Source organism: Sander vitreus, chromosome 13 (assembly GCF_031162955.1).
Source record: "Sander vitreus isolate 19-12246 chromosome 13, sanVit1, whole genome shotgun sequence".
NCBI lineage: Eukaryota > Metazoa > Chordata > Actinopteri > Perciformes > Percidae > Sander > Sander vitreus.
In genome coordinates this window covers 5,678,709-5,692,139 of record NC_135867.1, presented here as the reverse complement: position 1 = coordinate 5,692,139, position 13,431 = coordinate 5,678,709, and the positions used below count along the sequence as shown (strand labels likewise).

At 39.6% G+C, this 13,431-nt stretch overlaps 1 protein-coding gene across 1 annotated transcript in view; it reads right to left on the bottom strand.

The window, feature by feature from the left end:
• The window catches only part of tlcd3a (TLC domain containing 3A), a 31,723-nt gene that overhangs the window by 6,524 nt on the left and 11,768 nt on the right, over positions 1-13,431 (bottom strand). The window contains exons 3-4 of the mRNA XM_078265352.1: positions 11,086-11,305; positions 2,098-2,193 (exon numbers count right to left, since the gene is read on the bottom strand). Coding sequence (XP_078121478.1) covers positions 2,098-2,193; positions 11,086-11,305 — 316 coding nt within the window. The remainder of the gene's footprint in view (positions 1-2,097; positions 2,194-11,085; positions 11,306-13,431) is intronic.

Sequence of the window (13,431 nt, the reverse complement as noted above, 5' to 3'; positions counted from 1 at the left end):
TACGACAGTTGCATGGCTAAAATGCTGAACACCAGTTTGTCAAGTAAGCAAAATACCACCCGACAGGCATCACTCAACACAATGTTTGAAAGCGTAATGTTAACTCCATATGAACGTACTTTAAAAACGGAACAAGAAAATTACTCAAGCAGTAATGGAGTTTATTGCCAAAGACATGAAGCCCCTTAGTACGGTCACCAAGCATGGCATCACGGCTACACAGAGCGTCTGTTTAGCACCGCTCGTGAGCTAAACCAGCAAAAGTGGATGTGCTGGTTTTCCTAGCAAAAAAACCTGTGAGCTACTGAAAACCATACAATAATAATAATAACTTATTTATATAGCGCCTTTCATGAAACCATATGAGGGCTTCTGCCATGGAGTCAGAGAGTGATGGCTGGAGTCTAGATAGGTTTTCAAGATGAAAAAAGGCAGATTTGGTGATAGATTTGAATGTAGTAATTTGTACACTGACTGGAGCTGGAGTTGCTAATGGTGAGAAATTGCTTCCTGTGTGATCAGGATCACTATGGATGGTGTTTCCATACTCACTGCACTTTAGTCTGTGTTTGTGTGTTGCTGTTACTGACTAGAGATAATTACGATTTAGATATTAATGTTCAGACAGTGATTACATTTAACTTTGAGTTACCTAAATATTTCCAATAGGTACAGGCAGATATATTTATCTCCTTTTATTTTCTGCATTTTTGTTTTGTTACTGCCTGGAGATCATATAAAAGATATATACATTTTTTGTTTTACTTATATAACTGTCTAGTAAAGTTCAAAGACAGTGTTTAAAAAGTGCAATCCATGTTTACATATGTTTATTACAGTAAATAATACTACTAAGTGTGGTAAAGCCATGTATTTGTTTTTATATTTCTGCAATCTGCACTTTAGTTTGTGTGATTTATTTCTGACTTTCATATGAATGTTTACACCAGGCTTGGTCAGCGCTCAATATACTACTGTGACTGAAGTAGTTAAATAATAGATGTCATTCATATAAATTCATGCATCACCAAATTTCATCATCACATACAGGCCTGGCCTCCAGGAAAGAACAGTTTGTTTAATCGTGTCTAATCTTGTATTGTTCATACTATACAATGATGTATTACTTGTCTTTGTTGAATAATACAGAAGACAAAGAGTTTAAAAAATAATCCCATATTAAATCGCAATATTGGTGAAAAAAAAAAATCGCAATTAGATTATTTTCCAAAATAGAGTATCGAGACCTGTCGTTTCCATAACAAGAAAAAATGGAGTTGGAGCACAGCGAGTTATAGCATATGACCAGGTGCTCCCTGTTATGTAACATTAGCACACCTCCCTCCCCCTCTCTCCCTGTTCTTTTTCTAGCGCGCTCCACCGCTTTGTTTAATCTAACGTTAGCGCCGCGCCACATAGCGCTCTAGGATACTGTAGCAGTAGCTGTTGTTATGACAACAAAAGATGCTCTCGGCTGCTTTTTGAAACCGAAACGCTGCCAGCTTTTTTTTTTTTTTTTACACTTGTTCATATTTTCAAATGGTACGTTTTACGTTTAACTTTACAAAAGGAAACTATTTTTTAAATAAATTCTTTTGCCCAGAAACAATGTTTTTTATTTGTTTTTGTTTTTTTTATCAATGATTCACCTGAATATTCATATTCATTGTCAGACTGACATGTGATGTGCAGTCTTCTTAGAAAACAATTTGTTTTTAGAAACATCTCATGATATATTGTCCCTAGAAGTGTATTTATTTATTTTTGTTAAAGAAGGAAAAGAAAATCACAATACTCAATACTATTGATCGCAATACTTGAATCGCAATGAATTAAAATCGCAATAACAAATCGAATCAGCACCCATGTATAGTGAAAGAATCAAATTGGTACAAAAGCTGTAAAAAGCTGTAAAAAACTGTAAATAGTCAGCTACTTAGCCAGACATTAGAACGTTTGCATTCTTTACTCCACGCGGTCTCAAAACCTTTGGCTTTGGGAGTTTTATATTAAAAAGGGACAGCATACAGTACACGACAGGTGTACAACTACCCAGTTTGCGTCTGGTAAATGCAAGGTGTGTACGCGCTGTCTCACCTGAATAAGTATCTTCCCAAGGGAGACGAAGGGCGTGCTGAGCTCTGTTAGAAACAAGCAGCCGATGAAGAAATCCCCCTGGTCTCTTCTGAAGAACTGAGGAACAGACAAACGGAGCACACAGAGTAAGCAAACAAACATGAGCATGGAAAAAAACAAAAAAAACACAGCTGACATTCACGGACAATTTCTGGAACAGTCTTAGTGTACATATGATATGGTAAGAGAGGTTTTACAAGACATGGGGTAATATCAGGTTTTAAACGCACGTGTTTCTCACGGTTGATTCTGATAGATTTGGACTGAAGGTGCTCTAGTTTTATATAGTTATTTATAATATGTTCTAGTATTTTGTGTAATATCTGGTGAGAGAGGATGTCAGTGCAATCTGTTATAGCAGGAAGGCATGGGCAGGCTCTCTTCAGTTACCAGTCGACAGCAGCACTCGGTGTACTTGAGAGATGTCATTTAAACAAAACTAAGGCCAAAATGGCTCTGCTTGCCTCAATTGTCACACGCTGCCGTTTGTGTAAGTATCTATAATCAAAACTGCAAATACAACTTCTAATCTATATAAGTTTCATAAAAGCAGGTTGTACAGTAGTGTTACACTCTTAAAACACAGGAGAAATGGGCGCCTGGTTAGCTCACCTGGTAGAGCGGGCGACCATATATAGAGGTTTACTCCTTGACGCAGCGGCCGAGGGTTTAACTCCAACCTGCGGCCCTTTGCTGCATGTCATTGCCCCTCTGTCTCCCCTAAGCTGTCCTATACAAATAAAATGCCTAAAATGCACAAAAATAATCTTAAAAAAACAACAAAAACAGGAAATATTAGGGTTGTATAAGCCAGGACAAAAATCTTTTTGAATTCTCATCACATCTACCAACAGTCTTAAGCCATGTCCCAATTCAAGGGAAAGGATGCTCTTAGACAGCTCATAGATGTGGTGGCTTTGGAAGACCTGAAAGCCAAAAAGGCTGAAAAAATGACGGCATCTAGCCTAACAAGAGAAGAGAAAACGGGTGGTGCACAATAATGTGCCAGATTAATGGTACATACAGTATATCCTTATGTCTATTTAATTCTTAAATACATAAGTCTAATAAACTCGTGATTACTCACACCATATCCCAGCTGCTAACAAGATGCCAATGTTATTCTGGTTTATACTGGGATGGCATCCTTTACAGTGGATTTCTTATTGGTCCAATTTAAGTGATATATTTACGTCAATGGTGACCTCTCAAAATACAAATAGCTTGTAAACTTGACGTGGCTGTGTGATATTTCCCAACTTTACGTGTTGAGGAGGATTGTCTTTCAACTCCAACAGACAAGAGACCGGTCACAATGGAGAACTCCACTTGTGTCCTCCAAACACAGGCAAAAGAAGGTGCCGTTGCTTAGCCTTATTTTTAGGGAGCCTTGTATGTAGTTCAGAAATGAGTATGAAAAGAGTATCAAGATCCACAAAGGCAGATAAGGTCTTATTTTACCACAACTTCAACATGGCACAAAAGGCAGCGGGAGGAGAACCGGGGCAGAGGCGGGAGTGATGTCCTGTCCATAAGTAATGAATGAAGCTTTCAAATATTGACCAGTGGCACAGTGCTGTGGAGTTAAGAGAGGCCATCCTAGAATAGGTGAGTCAGCCTAGATGGATAAAGTCCAGACAAAAAGCAAGCACTGTCTGGTAGCCTAGCTTGCTGTGTGCTGATGATGAATAAAGCATGAGCGGCTCCAGACGCGGCCTTGCCATCTGCCCATGAAAGAATGACTGAGACGACAGAGGGGAACTTTACACCACCCCCAACAAACTCCCTAGCTCATCCCACCCCCACCTGCCATGGGTGTGTGTTACCTTTGTCTATGTATGTTCAAGATGCTGCATAAGGCATCATTTAAACTTTACCCTCCACCATGTTTACCTGTCAAATACATACTAAAATAAATAGTACATCTAAATAGTAAAAACATAATCCAGTGAACTTTCCTAATCATAAAATAATAAAACTTACTGAATACTTTTAATTTTGATTCAAGTACATTTTGTTGATCAGACTTCTGCACTTTCATTTGAGTGTAGTTTTGAATGCAGTACTTTTACTAGTAAAGATTAGTATTTTTACCTCAGTAAACAATCCGAATGCACCTGATGAACTCAACATGCTATTCTAATGCACCGCTCGCCTCCATCTCATTGTTGTTGTAAACATAGGGCTTAAATATAATGAGCACAGGTTGTGGTGACAGCCAACTAATTAGAATAGTCCAGACGTACTTCTCGCCAGTCATAACCCAGTTCTCCCATAGCTCCATCTAGGTTGTTGTGGTCTAGGTCTGCCTCCAGAGGCCTATACTACGAAGCAAGATCAACATGCCCTGGATTTATTTCCGTTACCAAACCTAACAACCGCGGCCGCGCATAAGGTGTGACACGACGGTGGTTATCAACCTGTTCAATCAACCCAGGGTTTCCCAATCCAGCGACGAGCGTGTTCAGATAAAAAGGGGCGATGTTTGCACCATACGACCAATGGCAAACATGGACTAGTCTACCAGAGGCGCATATTTTAGAAGAAGAGCAAACGATAATCCTACAGAAATCCTACAGACACGTAATACAGGCAAAAAGCTACAGTCCCTGCTGTTAAAGCCAGAAAGGAAAGCTGGCAAAAAAAAAACAGAGGAGCAGACATTGTAAATGATAGATGTAGATTTTTTTCAGGTTGCTAAAATACGTTTAGCAGTACATTGGTCAGCTTCTGTGCCGGTACTCTTGCCTGGGGTCGTGCCAACCACCATCTACTACAGGTAATACACTGACTATAAATAAATACCTCATACAACCCTACTTCATAAAATCTGAACTCTCTCTTTAACAGGCTTGCTGGATAACTCTACCAGCTCACGTGTTACCCAGGCACAAGGCTGATGAGTGAAGGAACAAGAGGTGAATCAAAAAGAGGGCTGGTGAGTTTAGAGAAAAGAGAGGATGACTGCAGCTGGAGCTGAATAATGTAGGGTAATGTGATCTCATATTGCCACTGCAAACAAAAGGGTCGAGTTTCCACTGCACCTGGCCTGCTAACCTGGGATACCACTAGGAGAGGAGAGTGGCTATGTTACAGGTTTCTGTAAACTCTATGGCATATAAATACTCTATCGGCCGAGTGAAGACAGTCTGGAAAAAGCTCTGGAATAACCTTAATTAAAGTGTATATGTATGTATGTAAAAAATTTGATTTATATAAAAATATAAAAAACATTTTTTAGAGAAAATAAAAGTCTTTGTATATGACTACAATACAGTATAAAGTAGCTTCTATTCTGACCAACACTGAAATCATCAGAGTAAGGCATTGCTCAGAAACTGAAGACCTATTATGAACTTCCTTGCATGCTCTACTGCTCAAACTGTGTTCACGGTGAACTCGGGTTTAACAGTTCAGTGGGTTTCCAATTTGCCGTTCATACCTGCACTAAAAGTCATCATGGTCCACACTACCTCTCCTCCTTTGTTGCTTGCTTCCCCTTTGCCCTCGCTTAACTGACTGTATATTCATCTATTCAAATAATCTTTTCCGTTTCTTGTACATTGAGATCTTTGCCTGGCGCCCATTTGTCCTCTCTGCAATCCACTAACACTTGTACCTCAGCAAAAACAACCTGCAACTTTCATTCTCCTTGCACCACTTACAATTCAAGGACGGAAAAGAAAACAATTATCATTTGTTGCCATTTGTTCAAAGAAGGTAATTAATAAGTTCTAGATGACTGTTCTCTTCCCTTTCCTGCCATTTACTACCTTGAAGCCTGAACAATAGTTATTCCTTTGAAGTTATGTTGGACTGTAAATGGACCATGCAGTAAATCAGTGAAGTATTCCGCTCTACTGCATAAATCTGAGAACTTCATGGAGTTTGACCAATACTTCTTCAGTTTTTAAGTACTAGGATTTAGTAAATGTATACTGCCTCATTAGCGTAATCCACCTCTCATGCTTGAAAAGCATACTCCAAAAAGTGAAAAGACACGTGAGACACGATTAACTGAGTACCTGATTGTTGGTTTCGGAAAGTTATAGAGGCTGTTGGACGACCCTTCAAAGCACTTTGGTATACAAGCCACGAAGTACTTTCAATAAGTGTTTGCTTCAGTGTGTAAATTTCTTTTAGAAAGGATATTCTATCCGAGCAGAATTGGCAGTTTAGGATACCAACTCACTATTTGTAATGTGCACAGATATGAAAACAGAACATGTAATGCAGAAAACGATGCTGGGGGTGATTTAGAAATGTCATAACGTACTTGGTCCAGCTGAGTGTGATACTGAACATACAATTCTATTACACCATTTTATTTTTATTTAAAATGGTCAGCAATTGACTGATACTGAACACACAGTACTGATGTTAATTTACACATTTATTTATGAATTAATTATTAGCAGCCTTTTGAGTACCTTTGGATAGTCATATTGGTGCACAAACAACATAGAAAGGGGCTATTTTCATTCCAGCTCAAAAGTAAACTATGTCGGCTGCCGTATTGTTAATCTGTGAATTTTTCCCCTCTAAAAATCAATATTGCTCTCAAAAATCCCATATTGTTCAGGCTCTAGTTCATTCAAAGAAATATACTCACTTTGTAAACTATGTAGTTTGTTGAGTTTTTTTTTTTTTTAGGCTAAGCAATCACTGCCACTTTAGAACATACGACAAGAAAGCAAACGTCATCACTAGCGCCAAATCTGAGTTCAGTAGTAGGTTCATTCTGTTGCTGGTTCAAACTGCTTTCGTTCATCTTATTACAATGCAAGGCCTGTACAAGCCAAGGTTTTTAATCTATAAGCTACAAGCGGATTGAAACCATGTGTACTCAATGTTGTGAGGTGATCTGGTTACGTGCAGTAATTCTGCACGTAGGCACGGTGAGATAATAGATGTTTTGAGAACCAGGTGGATTAGCATGTTTGCACACTAACGTATTTTATAATGGGTATATTTTTACCTTACTTTCCAAAGCATACATTTTTTTTAATCAAACGTATTGCCTCTTCCCTACATTCCAGGCAGCATCTAGGTCCCTTTCTCTCAGTACAGGTTGAAATCTGACTTGCAGAGACTTAAAAAAATACTTGATTGGTAATCAATGACAGTGAGCATCATGTTTGTTTAATTATTGTCACTTAAGTACTCATTAAGAGATAATGCAGCTTAAAGCAAGGATTGATTTGAAAACAATGCACTACATTATAGCACACACTAATAACGCATTACTGGCAGTGGACAGTACAAAGAACACATGACTTATCGCAAGTGGGAACTCTTTGATATAATGTCAAGAGCACCAGTATAATCCTTTTTAAGGACTGATTTTCTTGATCAATAGATCATCATTTTAAATGCATATTGCCACGTAAAATAAAGTTTTTATTTATTTTTTTACAAACCCTAAAGTGTGCCTTGGATTGCTTTTGAAGGAGACTTGCATTTGAGACCAGATTCTACCCATGCAATGAGCACTTGAACTGAATTATTGGTTATTCATTTGGTCTATAAAATATCACAAAAAATGTTTTTCCCAAAGTGCAAATTGACATCAAAATACCTTGTTTAGTTCAAGCGAGTCATTATCCTAAATATATAATAAGTTAACTATGATGGAAAATTAGCAAAAACAAAAAAACAAAAATCACATTCACACTCATTTCTTAATTTTTAAAAGTTAAACAATTAATCAACTGTCAAAGACTATGTTTTCTGTTGAGCGACTTTTTTTTCTTTCTTCTTTTCTTGTGTAGCCTAAACTGACTTCAAACTAGGGCTGCAACAACGAATCAAGAAAATTTGATTATTAAAAAAAGTTGGCAACGAATTTCATTATCGATTTGTTGCGTCGCGCGACACGCCACTCAGTCGCGGCGATAAAAGCAATTGAGTTGAGTGGAGTGCGGAGCGGCGCGTAGTGAAAGAAAAGAAAAAAGAGCAGCACGGGGGTAGAGGAAATACGGAGAGAGACCGGAGAGACCCGTAACATTGTTCTGAAACACATGGAGGAGGCAGAGAAATCAGTTCGACCTCAGTCATCCGAGGTGTGGGAGCATTTCACACTACATAAATCGAAAACGTGTTAATTGCGAGATAAGCAAAAGCATGTGGCATGGCACGGGCGCACCACGGTGATTCAGCACCTAAAACGTAAAGATGTTGGAGTCCTTGATGCGGAGGAAGGGAGTTCAACAGCAGGGTAAAGTCACTACAGAATCCTACTGTTGTTCCATTTTGAAGTGAGGAACGTAACGTCCCTCCAGTAGCTCTTCTGGTGTGGTGTTTACTCCTTATCCAGCATGACAAGCTAGCGTTAGCTCGTTAATAACAGTAGTAAAGCAGGGGTGGTAGAATTTGCAAGACTAAAGAAGTTTTTAATCACTCGCCTTTTTTGGCCCATTCATTTTTCAATCTATTGTCACGTATATATTCTGTGCTTTGTCCCATATCAGTTATTGTTGACAAATATATTTGTGTGTGTTGTACTTTTTAATTTCATTTTAAAGTTCTTTTATAGCACTTGGTCATCTTAAGCTGGGTTTAAATGTGGTGTATAAATGAACTTAATTTGCACTTACTACAATGTTGGTAATAATTTAATGAATAAGCTTCAAGTGAACGTGTGTGTGTGTGTGTGTGTGTGTGTGTGTGTGTGTGTGTGTGTGTGTGTGTGTGTGTGGTCTGTATCTGGTCTTTGGGTTACTTACCTTTACACAACTATTAACTAAACAAGTATGTAAGTATGTACTGAGTTGATGTAAATTAATGCTTTTTTGTTTTTTTATCCGATTCATCGATTAATCGAAGAAATAATCGACAGATTTATCGATTATTAAAATAATCGTTAGTTGCAGCCCTACTTCAAACTGCATTCCGTTGTGTTGTAGAATGACAATAAATTAATCTTGATCTTCACTTATCATTTCAGCTCGAAAATATCTCAAATAAGACAAATGTTTCAATTACTATTAACAAAGAAGTAGGGCCGTCCCAAACGATTATTTTTTTAAACGACTAATCCAACGATTCATTTTTCAATTAATCTAACCATTCATTTTTCAATTAGCGATTATTTCCCATTGCTCAATTATTCTTATTATAAGGTTCAAGTCTCTATTTATTAAAATTGTTTACTGTTCAAGTAAAATGAATTTGTAGTGCAACCGGAAGCCAGATGTAGGCTATCAATCCAACAACAAAATAAAGTCACTTTCAGGAGGAATACAAAAATAAAAACTTAAACAGAGCAAGTGCAAAAAGAGTAGCCTGTATTTGCTTTTTTTAACAGTAGTAGTTGAATAATGAATACGCTCTTGTCCCTTTAATCTTACAGTAAAAAAAAGTGCAATTATGGCAACATATGAAAACAGATGTATCAAATAAATCCAACATAAGGCAAGTTGCAGAGTGTCTAATATAACAGTCTGTAATTTATTGGGTCACTCATGATGATGGTAAACCAAAAAAATAACACGTTTGCTGATGCTTATTGTTAAGTCATAGCGGGACATTAAAACGAATCAACGGACTAACGTACCGTTGGGCTACTAGTGGGAACACATTCTGTGTCACTATGTTGATAATCGCACACGTCTACAGTGCTCATTGTGTCCGGGCCCGGCCCGACACATTAACTGCAATTTTTTAATACGTTATAACTGACTTTATAAAGGACTCGTGAGATATCTAAAACAATCTGGCCTGGTTGCGCAATTATGGAAGACAGTGCTACAGATGGGGGAGACACGATTTTAGCACAGTTTACCTCACACTCAAGTCAGTGCAGGACATAAACCCAGAGCTACGGGAGAAGATGGAGAGGCATAGCTTTCTCCCCACCCAATTAGGCTAATAAAGTAATGATTAAAAAAAACACAAATACTTGATGAAGGGCCCGGCCCGAGGATAGTGGCGGGACATATCGGCAACGTGTTGTGGAACTTGCGAGGAATGCATACTTGCGCTGTTGCTGGAGGCAGCCGGTTATTTATAGATTTCTACGCGCGGACGCAAATTATTTGTGTCGACGCATTTACGTAATCGATTACGTCGACGAATCGTCCCAGCCCTACAAAGAAGGCTAGTATCTGCTTTTTTGATTTTTTAGAACCTACACCAGTAAAGAGCGTAGTAGTAGCTTTAGACAGCAACATCCAACTCAAATATATTTACGTTACAGTAGCAATGACAACCCAAAAAAATGTCACAAACTGGTGTCACTGTCACACATTGAACAACCCCGTGAGATCCATAACGGTTGTAGTAAACAGCCGGTAATCCCGCAGTGTAGATGATCTGAGATGCTAATCGTGTTAGCAACAGCACTACAGGTCAGTGATTCCTACCAGCAGCCACTGCAGCAAACTAGTGATCGATCACTACCAGTGCTGCCTAGGGCTGGGTATCGTTCCAAAATTTCCGGTACCGGTACCAATACCAACACCGTGACTTTAATACCGGTTCTTTTTTCGATCCCGATTTTACAAATCCATTTTGACATAAATAAATTACAACACATTACGGCAAAAATCTTAGTATTTATTTTTCAGCTTCTACAACTTGAGCCCTGTCTCTCTCACTGTCTAGAGTTTTTCCTGCGTGTCTCTACGACGTGTAACGTTAGACAGCCAATCCCAAACATTATCACATCTTGGTAGAAGCATGCCGCATGCTTATTGGCTCACTGTCACTGATGAGATTTACTCCTTGGGTTTTTTGGTATTGAATGACGAGGCATTTTTCAATACTATGGAGGCAATTCGGTCGGTGCCAAGTATTGAATTCGGTACCTAGCCCTAATGCTGCCAGCATTATTTCTTATTTTTATTATTTAAATTCAGTTTTGTTCTTAATTATTGGTTTGGACTACTGACAACAAGACCTCATCAACGTTGCCTGATTTTTCTCAGCACCCCTCCCTCCCCTCCTCACCAGTGTGACAGGCAGCAGGATTGTGAGCAGGGCGATGTGATGCAACACCAGCAGGAACTCTCTGCGGATGAAGGAGTTTATGGTCCTCAGTGAATGCTGCTTGTAGTCCTCGTGCCCTTTGACGCGGAAGCGGTGGAAGTGACTTAGGTACATGGCGATGATGTCATAGGTCATGTAGGGCCCACCGTACCAGATGACAAAGTAGGTGGCCAGCCAGTGCCTGAGGAAGAACAAACAAAAACACAGGTAAATACTAGGGCTGTCAGCGTTAATCGCAATGCGATTAAGGGCCGACGTGATATATATATTTTTTTTAAATCGCATGCCGGCATTTATTAATTTATTTTACACTTCACTCGGCTTGGCGTCGTGCCTAACAGGCTACTATTTTGACCCTTTGCAGCACCGTTACTTATCATCAAGCTGCCACTTCCTCGTAACACATCCTGCTGCTGCAGGCTGCAACCATGATGGCGAAAGACAGCAGCAATGAAATCCTGAATGGCGCTTTTTATTTTCCAAAACTCCCGGACGGCTCAGTAGACAAGTCGAAACCATATGCACATTGTGTAAAGCCGAATTAAAATATCACCGAAGCACGTCAAGCTTGAGCTACCACCTACGGAGCTAAGCATAGTAGTACAGTTAACGTGATAACGAACCACCGGCCCTCGGGGGGCGGGGGAGAGATGAATGTTCGGAAATAAGAGGTTGCTGTGGCCTGCCGTACAGGTTAGTTTGACCAGTGAGCAGCAGCAGTGGCCAGAGCGAGCAGCACCAGCTGCGGCGGCCGTAGCGGGCAGCCGCAGGAGCGGGCGATCACGGGGGGGGTGGGGGACATCCTCAGCGGTGAAACGCGAACGGGGGCTGGAGTATAACCTAACTAGGTGGAAAGCTAACGCTAGCCGGCCACCTGTTCCATCAATCCTGCTTGCAAGGGTCCGCTCATTAGACAAAAACTGGACTACATCCAACTTCATCGAAACTCCCAACCTGAGTTCAGAGACTGCTGTGTTTTTGTTGTTGTGGAAACAACAGTGTACCGGACTATCCAGCCTGTTTCTCTGTCGCCGGGTGAGAGGTGAGATGGGCTGTGTTAACACGGACTTGTGCAGAAATAAGCTGCTCATTAACCGGTGATCACTGGACGTCAGTGAATAATCAACATTATTTAGGAGTTACTAAACACTATATTGACTCAAGTAAGGATAGGGATTTTTAGTTTTTTAGCAGCCGAGAAGAGTTTCCATCAGGCAGGTTATTTAAATATACTTCTGGTATAGATACAAACGTGGATCCATTAGCGCCTGCACTAAGCTAACCAGCTGATAACGCTAACTTGACCAACGTTATAACAAGGGAAAAAAGCTTTTGGGGGGTTGTTTGGCTCGAGGTCAAGGTGCAAAGCAGCCTAGGGTGAAATTACTCTGAACCATCACTTTAATGATGAAGTAGTATTAGAGTAGATGGTACACTGAATGACCTGCAGTTTCAGTCAAAGTGAAAACACACAGAAACTCATTTAACCTATATGCCTTGCCTCTCTCACATAAGCATGCGAAGGCTTTAAGGCAGGCTTATGTAAGTGCTGTATAAGAAACAACTTGGATGGCTGCAGCACCCTAATGAGCACCGATTACCGTGATGGTTAATTATGTGGACAGCACGGAGTAAAGCTGCAGGGCACAGCTGACCTACTGACCTCCGACTGGGCTGACCAGTACATAGCAACACACATCCTATACACTGACCAGACTACTGCTTTAAGGTAAATGTAGTCCAGATGATCCATTGACCCAAGCACGAATAAAGCTAAAAAGGTAAAGCTACCCGTTTTTTGGCTACATCCAGCATCTTTGCACCCTTACGGCATGTGTAATTTTAGTACTGTAAAACATACATATGTAGAGCGGTTATATTTCTGCAGGTTTTTTTAGGTTGCAGATAGTTCCAGTTTATTACAACTTTTTGGTCTTGCTTTTGTAGCTCTAGGCATAATTTATATTGGTTTAAAATGACATTGTAGTCACCAAATTCAATTGCTAATATCTGGAAACATAACGACAACGACAAATACAAAGCCAATGGGGCAAGAAACACAAGCACTCAGACCTGTTTTAAGCAAACCAACAGTTTAGCTATATAATATATTCCACTCTATTTGGAGGTAAAAGCAAAAGTGATTGCTGGGGTTCGACCAAATAATAAAGCAAGCCAATGCATTGGGCAATATTGGCTTATAATAGATATATCGATATCAGCCTACAGTATATGTCGGCTGTAGTATTAGACATGCCAAAAAATACTGTATGTTTGAAGTGGTATAAAAAAAAAAAAATACAAAGC